The sequence below is a fragment of the Nicotiana sylvestris genome, chromosome 10, assembly GCF_000393655.2.
Source record: "Nicotiana sylvestris chromosome 10, ASM39365v2, whole genome shotgun sequence".
NCBI lineage: Eukaryota > Viridiplantae > Streptophyta > Magnoliopsida > Solanales > Solanaceae > Nicotiana > Nicotiana sylvestris.
In genome coordinates this window covers 86,795,573-86,804,124 of record NC_091066.1, presented here as the reverse complement: position 1 = coordinate 86,804,124, position 8,552 = coordinate 86,795,573, and the positions used below count along the sequence as shown (strand labels likewise).

The 8,552-nt window shown below is 44.1% G+C and overlaps 2 protein-coding genes across 2 annotated transcripts; both read left to right on the top strand.

Moving 5' to 3' along the window:
• The first annotated feature begins 2,454 nt into the window (after positions 1–2,454).
• Positions 2,455–3,321, top strand: LOC138879637 (uncharacterized). Its single transcript, XM_070159256.1, has one exon. The coding sequence runs from the start codon at positions 2,455–2,457 to the stop codon at positions 3,319–3,321; it is 867 nt and encodes a 288-aa protein (XP_070015357.1).
• Positions 3,322–3,462: 141 nt separating this feature from the next.
• On the top strand, positions 3,463–8,175 carry LOC138879636 (uncharacterized). The gene is made up of 5 exons (XM_070159255.1): positions 3,463–4,233; positions 4,321–5,081; positions 5,602–5,682; positions 6,411–7,167; positions 7,330–8,175. Exons 1-5 carry the CDS (start codon positions 3,463–3,465, stop codon positions 8,173–8,175), a joined length of 3,216 nt encoding a protein of 1,071 aa, XP_070015356.1.
• Positions 8,176–8,552: the final 377 nt, after the last annotated feature.

Here is an 8,552-nt window from a genome sequence, read left to right as displayed (position 1 = left end):
TAGAAGAAATTGCGGGTTACGCCGGCCTCAATGGAAATATTTGAAGTCGGTATCCGGTGTCACCAAGGCCGGTATCTCCCCACCAGTTTCTGGATATGTTGAGTGTTAGCCGGGATATCCAGGATAAGAATTTATCTGAAGGGTCATGCACTTTTCAGTTCTTGTACCAACATTATGGTAACCCTCAAGGCTTTGAAGCACCGAATACTGGTTTGACTCATGTTGGAAATAAAGATAAATGGGAGGCAAGGCGAGGCTTGGTCTTTATAGTAGCCTTCTTGGGAGTTATAATCTGTCCGCGAAAAGACCGCAACATAAAACTGGGCCAAGTGGGAATGGCTGATGTCGCAATCAAGAAAGCTAATGGAACTCTGGATCCCTTGATTTTGTCTGAAATTTACCGAGCTTTGACCATCTGTCGAGAAGGCGGAAAGTTCTTCCAAGGTTGCAACTTATTACTACAATTGTGGATACAGGAACATCTCTGCCACCGGGCCGGGTATATGAATTATGGCATGACCGGTTTGAACTGCATCGAAGAATTTGAAAGCCGAGTGGTGGGTGTTGGATTTCCCGAGGGTATCGAGGCTTGGTTGGAACGTTTGAGCTCTTTGACTTCTGATAAAATTGAATGGGTGTTCGGATGGCTCCCTATCACCGAAGTTGTGTACATGTCAGCCGAAGTATGTTATCTTCTCATGATGGGCATCCGGAGCATCCAGCCATATGCTCCTCATAGGGTTTTGCGTCAATTGGGCAGATTTCAAACTGTCCCCTATGATGAAGATTTGAGTGGACATGTCGTCGAATTGGGCCTAAAGGCCGTATTTCCGGAAGGAAGAGTTCGACAAGTGTGGAATGAATGTAGATTTATTGAACCTAAGACTATGGTGTGGGATCTAGCTAGAGGCAAAGTAGACCCCAAGTACATTATTTGGTTTGGTAAAATGTTCCAGATTCCTGAGAGACCTGCTAAGAGAGCTCATGTTCAACAATTCACCAACGACTCGCAAGAGCAGTGGGCTGGTTGGTAAAAGAAGAAAGCTTCAGGGCCAAAATAAGTAAACTAGAGGGACAAATCAGGGACCTCAAATTTGGCAATAGTATATAGGCTGCCACAGATGAAGGGGAAAAGAAAAAACTAACTCAAGAAAATGAATCCCTCAAAGCTCAAATCCAGAAAATGAGAATAGCTGCTAGAAACCCGAAAAGAAGCCGAGCGGACGAAAGGCTTATAAACAGTCTGAGAAAGAAAGCACTTGAGTGTCAAGATGACCTAGAAAAGTCTGAGCCAGTCTAGCAAAAGTCCGGGCCCAATTGGCAAAGAACGCAGAAGGGCAGGCACAGTTTGTGCATCAAATGAAAAGAAAATATGAAGGGACAATCACCAATCTGAAGAGAAAGTTAACTACCCTTGAGAATGAGGCAGCCGAGCAGGTCAAGGACTTTAAAGCTGATAGGGAACATTGCTATGCTTTGATGGCTCAGATGGAGGAAGAAATGTAACAATTGCAAAATTAAAACCATCACGACACTCAGGTATTAGAAGCCAGGAAACAGCAGGTCAGGCGTCTGCTTCAGGAAAAGGGTAGAATCCTAGAGAGGGTTAGAGCCATTGCCGACTACCTTGTCATGAAATGCCAAGCATGTGAGGGCATGACTCGAACCACTTTCTTCGCTGCAGTGATGACATTCGTCCGCCAGATAATGAGTGATTTGGAGCGACTTTAAGGGGATCTCGCATATAGGCCCATGGCGAGACCGAATGATATCCCACGGGCCCCAGGAGTCGAAGTCTTAATGTATTCCTGATTTTTCACTTATCGAGTCTGTATTTTGGTTTATTTTGAGTCTGTTCGCAGGTTTTCCAAGAAAATGAGCAGTTTGAAGTCTTTTGTATAGAAAGTTTAGGAGTTTTTATTAATGAAAATCAAAAATTCCCCTAAAAAAATTTGTTTCTTTTTTTTTCGCACTTATTTTCTTGAACTACGTAATGATCTGATTCACGCGGCGTCGTGATACGTAGGCAATCCTCATTAGATCCGATCATGATTTTGTAAATAATTCCAATAAGAGAGGGATGTGAAAAGAAAGACCCAGAAGAAAAACCCAAAAAAGAAGAAAAGAGAGCCAAAGGAAAATCAAAGGAAAAATGAGAAAAGAGAGCGAGAAAAAAAAAAGAAAAAAAAGTGGAAGATTGGGAAGTGGAAAAAAGAGAAAATCGGGGAAAATAAGTAAAGCCGGGATGAAACATGTAATCTTTGCAAAACACGTAGAAACACATTTGACTGTATAGGTGCATCACACCCCAATGTGCGATTACCTATGTGTTATTTGCTTCAAACTGACCGGTTTGTTGTCTACTGTTAAGCTCAGGTTTTATAGAAAGGTGGTTGGTTTTGTGGTAGTCTGGCTTTGCATCCATACTTCACGAGGTCGAAGGGAAGCATTGAAATGTCTTCAGAAATGACTCTGCCAATAGTTCCTATTGAGGATGAGAGTCCGATCTCGGGCATCCCAACTTCAGAATCGGCAGCTGCCGAAGAAAATAGGTTACTGCGTCTCCGCATGATGGAAATATGGGATGCTTGGGCAAACGGAAGAGAACCACCAAGTGCAATCCCTGGATTTCCCGAGCTTTTTCCCAGGGCAAGTGGGACCTCCAACATCCCCATAAACTATCCAAATACCCCACTAGGATACCCTACTATTTCTGCCAACTTTGTGGGAACACCTTCTGAGGCTCGCCCCCAGGTGTTATCTTCAGGTGCAGCTTCGAATATCTTCACAGCTCCGCCTTGCTCGGCTTCGGCACAGCCTACACTGCCCAGGCCTAACTTTGACCCATTATCCTTCACCTTCCAAACACCATCTTTCCCACTAGAACCTACACAGTTTCCTACCTATACTTACTCTCAACCACCCCGGTATGAGTTCACCGCAGGTCAAGAGAAAGCCACCAAAACCCCTGAGCAAAAGGATATGGTGAGAAAGATGAGAAGCATGGAGCAGAGTCTCAAAAACATACAGGGTTTGAGTGGACAAAAAAGTATATCCTATGCCAACTTATGTATGTTCCCTCACGTGCATCTACCATTGGGATTTAAAACCCCGAAGTTTAAGAAATATGACGGGCACAAAGATCTCATTGCCCACCTCAAAAGGTATTGCAACCAGTTGCGAGGAGCGGGCAGAAAAAAGGAGCTCCTCATGGCTTACTTTGGAGAGAGTTTGGCCGGAATTGTGTCTGAATGGTATATGGATCAAGATATATCCCGTTGGCATATCTGGGATGACCTTGCTTGTGACTTCGTCAGGTAGTTTCAATACAACATTGATATTGCCCCTAATAGGAACTCATTGACAAATCTAAAGAAGAAATCCTCGGAAAGCTTCCGAGAGTACGCTGTCAAATGGCGTGAGAAAGCCTCCAGGGTAAAGCCTCCAATGGATGAGATTGAAATGGTCACGGTCTTCCTCCAAGCCCAAGAGGCTGATTATTTTCAAAACATGATGTCCGCAATGGGTAAGCCGTTCGCCGAAGACATCAAAATTGGCAAAATGGTTCAAAACGGGTTGAAAACAGGGCGAATCTTGAGCCAATCCGCCATCAGATCTATCTCCCAAGCCATTCAGGGTGGGTTTGGAGGAGTAGCGAAGGGCAAGAAAAAGGAAGAAACATCCATGGCAGCGTCGGGTTCAAGAAAACACCGTACTCCTAGATCCCTTTTCTTAGAAAGAACCCCGCAGCACTATTACCCCCACCAAGACGTAGCCTATGCTCCTCAGCCATACACGGTTATGAATGCTCAACCTTATGTCTGGCCACAACAACAAGCCAATCGGAACCAAGCTCCATTTTCTAGAAACCAGCCTCCTTACCAAAACCACTACAACCCCCGACCTCCACAAAACAATTTCCACCCTCGTGAACTGCCCAAGAGGCCAAAGTTTACACCAATTGGCAAACCCTACTCCAGCCTGTTACCAAAGCTTGTTCAAATGGGTCTGCTACAGACTATTCCTCAAACCAGGCAAAACCCAGCATCACCCGCTTACAGAGTCGGTACCCAATGCACCTATCACTTAGGGGCAGAAGGGCACGACATGGATGATTGCCGGAATCTGAAGAGAGCCGTAGAGAACTTGATAGAACAAAGGAAGATAGTGCTAATGGATGAAGATATTCCCAATGTGACTAACAACCCACTGCCGACCCACAACAACGAGCTGGTATTCTGAATGATTTGTGAGGACAAGGAATTTGACCCAGCGTTGAAGGCCATAATTGCCATCGTTGATGTATAAAATAAACCAAAGGCTTCCCCGAAGCAAGACAAAGGGGAGAAAGAGAACAAAACCACCCCTCCAAAGTCAGAGAAGAAAGTTGAAATTGAAACTGGGGCAACGCCTCCCAAAGATGTTGTCCTCTATATCCCTCGAGGCCGCAAAGAAAGGCAGATGACTTTGAGTCCTCCTAGGAGATTTGAGCTGAATAAGACAACCCAAATGTATGTGCCCAAGGGAGATTATGTGATGCGGGGGCCAATTAATCCACCAAGGCTGAGTGAGCCTGTGGTTATTGGCCACGCACCACAAAAACCCATAACGGATCCTACCGCTGTGCCCTGGAACTACAACAAATTAGTGGTGACTTACAAAGGCAATGAAATCTCGGGAGAAGTTCAAGAAAATAACCCAGCTGAAAAGTATTTCAAATTAGAAGAGGTGAACAATGCCACTAGAAAGCGCTTCCCATCTAAGAAGCTCGTGAGTGCCGAAGAAGCGGAGGCCTTTTTTCAAAAGATGAAAATGGCGGATTATGAGGTGATCGACCAGCTTCGAAAATTTCCCGCACAAGTCTCCTTGTTATCTCTGTTGATGAACTCCACCAAACATCAAAAGGTATTGATCAAGACCCTTAACGAAGCATATGTGCCTGTTGAGACTTCTGTAGAGCAGTTGGAGAGAATGGACGAAATATTTTTTGCAATCAACCAGATCTCCTTCAGCAAAAATGACTTGCCCCCAAAAGGGGCCGCACATAACAAAGCCCTGCACCTGACAGTCAAGTGCGAAGGGTACTACGTGAAAAGGGTTATGTTGGATGGAGGCTCTAGGGTAGACATTTGCGCACTCTCAACTCTGTAGCGTATGGAAATCGGTACCGAAAGAATTCGACCCAACAAGTCTGTGTACGTGTCTTCGATGGTATCAAAAGGGACACAATTGGAGAGATTGATCTGATTCTGACCATCGGCCCAGTAGACTTTGAAGTAACCTTCCAGGTTCTAGACATGGACACATCCTACAAATTTCTTTTGGGAGGCCGTGGATCCATACAGCGGGGGCTGTACCCTCTAATCTTCACCAGATGGTGAAGTTCGAGCACGAGGATCAAGAGATTGTGGTCCACGGGGAAGATGAGAAATCAATTTATCGGGACCCATCAGTCCCGTGTCTTGAAGCAAGAGAGGGGAGTGAGCACATAGTCTATCGGGCCTTTGAAATCGTGGTCGCTGATCAGTGCGAAGAAGGAAAATCTTGCCCTCAACCTTTCCTTTCTAATGCATCAATCATGGTGGCCAAATAAATGATCAGGCACAGCTACAAACCTGGGAAAGGGCTTGGGAAATCGTTGCAAGGAATAGCTGAACCTATCACCCTGACCGCAAGTGAAAGGTTCTTTGGGGTAGGCTTCCGACCTATTCCAGCTGATGTAAGATGGGCAGATGATAGAAAGAATGATGGTTGAGTCTTGCCTCAGCCGGTTCCGCATCTGTACAGAACATTTGTCAAACCGAAATACAATGAGGAAGAGGAAGATAAGTCCTTTACGACCGAAGAAGTCGAAGAAATCTATGGGGCCATGAGGAAAATACTTTATGAAGCCCACATGGTTCAACCAGGGGAAGGCTCAAGCACCGCTGAGGTGCTGTATATGGGACCTAATGCCAAACTGCAGAATTGGAAGGCTACGCCATTCCCAATCAGGCAGGAGTCCCGGTAGACCAGTCCTGTCACTTTTTCTGCATCACGAGTTATTCCAGGGTATAACTCCGATGTTTTCTTTAGTTTCTTGTCTTTTAATTTCCAATGTAAACCCTGTTATCTTCAAATTCAATGAAATGAAATCAATATTTCATCGTGCATTTTCCTCTATTCCTTCTGATCTTCATTATTTTCTCTTTTATTTATTCATTAAGTTCTAATAATGCGGCTTTAAATAACATGACATGCTTATGGACTTCATGCCCAGATTCAAACACGTTGTCTAACTGTGAGATAATGAACCAAGAGCCAGAATACGATGAAGAGGACGCTTTTAGGAAAATAAATCGAGAATTGGAATAATTTGAGAATAAACCTAAGCTGAACTTGAATGATACTGAGCTGGTTAATTTGGGTAGTTCTGAAGAAGTCAGGGAAACCAAGATAAGCATTCACACAGATGAGAAAACCCGGGACGCATTAATCCAACTTTTGTTTGAGTTCAAAGATGTGTTCGCTTGGTCATATGATGACATGCTAGGGCTAAGTGTTGATTTGGTGGTTCATAAGTTGCCAACTTACCCCGATTGCCCCCCTTTCCAGCAAAAGCAAAGAAAGTTTAAAACTGATATCAGTGATAAGATCAAAGAAGAGGTCACGAAACAGTTGAAATTAGGGGTAATCCGGGTAGTTCAATACACTACATGGTTAGCCAATGTGGTCCCAGTACCGAAGAAAGACGGAAAAACCCGGGTGTGTGTGGATTACAGAGATTTAAACAAGGCAAGTCCCAAAGATAACTTCCCTTTGCCGAACGTCCACATCCTTGTTGATAATTGCGCCAAACATGAGATACAGTCCTTCGTGGATTGTTACGTAGGATATCACCAAGTGTTAATGGATGAAGAAGATGTAGAAAAGACAGCTTTTACCACACCTTGGGGTATATACTGTTACAGAGTTATGCCATTTGGTCGGAACAACACCGGGGCAACCTATATGAGGGCCATGACTGCCATTTTTCATGATATGATGCACCAAGAGATAGAGGTGTATGTGGACGATGTAATCATCAAATCCAAAACCCATGACAACCACGTTTGGGACTTGAGAAAATTCTTTGAGCGGTTGTGCAAATATGATTTGAAGCTGAACCCAGCCAAATGTGCATTTGGGGTACCATCCGACAAACTCTTGGGATTCATAGTCAGTCGGAGGGGCATTGAGTTGGACCCAACAAAGATAAAGTCTATTCGAGATTTGCCTCCTCCAAGAACCAAGAAAGATGTTATGAGTTTGTTGGGAAGATTGAACTACATCAGCCGATTCATTGCTCAGTTGACATCCATGTGTGAACCCATACTCAAATTGCTGAAGAAAGATGCGGCAATCAAATGGACAAATGAGTGCCAAGAAGCTTTTGATAAAATCAAAGAATATCTATCGAATCCACCAGTATTGGTCCCACATGAGCCAGGGAGGCCTCTGTTCCTGTATCTGACAGTCTTGGAAAATTCTTTCGATTGTGTCCTCGGGCAACATGATGTGACTGGAAAGAGAGAGCAGACCATTTACTATTTAAGCAAGAAGTTTACCAGTTATAAAGCCAAGTACACTTTACTAGAAAGAACTTGCTGCGCTTTAACTTGGGTCGCTCAGAAGCTGAGGCATTATTTGCAAGCCTACACCATTTACCTCATAACCAGGTTGGATCCTTTAAAATACATATTCCAGAAGCCAATGCCCACTGGGAGGTTAGCAAAGTGGCATATCCTGCTCGCGGAATTTGACATAGTCTATGTCACTCGCACTGCAATGAAAGCCCAGGCGTTAGCAGATCATTTGGCTGAAAATCTGGTCGATAATGAATACCAACCTTTGAACACTTACTTCCCAGATGAAGAGGTAAATTCAGTTGAGGCAATATCTGAAGACACCAATGCTTGGAAAATGTTCTTTGATGGAGCAGTAAACGCAAATGGTGTTGGAATTGGGGCAATCTTGATCTCACCCACTGGTCAGCATTATCCGGCCACAGCTAGGCTTCGATTTTTCTACACAAACAACATCACCGAGTATGAATCCTGTATTATGGGTACGAACATGGCAATCGACCAAGATGTCGAAGAGCTGGTAATCATGGGAGACTCAGATCTGATTATCCGACAAGCTCAAGGAGAATAGGAAACCCGAGATGTCAAGCTTATTCCTTATAGGCAATATGTGGAAGATCTTGGCAAGCGATTCAAGTCAATAGAGTTCAGGTACATCCCTCGTTTCCATAACGAACTGGCTGATGCGCTTGCTACTTTGGCCTCGATGTTGCCATACCCAGACAATACCCACATTGATCCCTTGGAAATCCAAATCAAGGAAAGGCATGACTACTGTAATACAGTTGAGGAAAAACCAAATATTCAGCTATGGTATCATGACATCAAAAGATTCTTAAAAATCAAAGAATACCCCGAGCAAGCCAGTGGAGACCAAAAGAGAACCATTAGACGTCATGCAAGTGATTTCTTTTTGAGTGGTGATGTCTTGTGCAAAAGGACCCCCGG

Coding starts and splice junctions, on each gene's coding strand:
- LOC138879637 (XM_070159256.1), top strand. CDS start 2,455: ATGTCTTCAGAAATGACTCTGCCAATAGTTCCTATTGAGGATGAGAGT.
- LOC138879636 (XM_070159255.1), top strand. CDS start 3,463: ATGGTCACGGTCTTCCTCCAAGCCCAAGAGGCTGATTATTTTCAAAAC. Junction 4,234..4,320: donor CGACCCACAACAACGAGCTG/GTATTCTGAATG, acceptor AATAAACCAAAG/GCTTCCCCGAAGCAAGACAA. Junction 7,168..7,329: donor CAGCCAAATGTGCATTTGGG/GTACCATCCGAC, acceptor TTCATTGCTCAG/TTGACATCCATGTGTGAACC.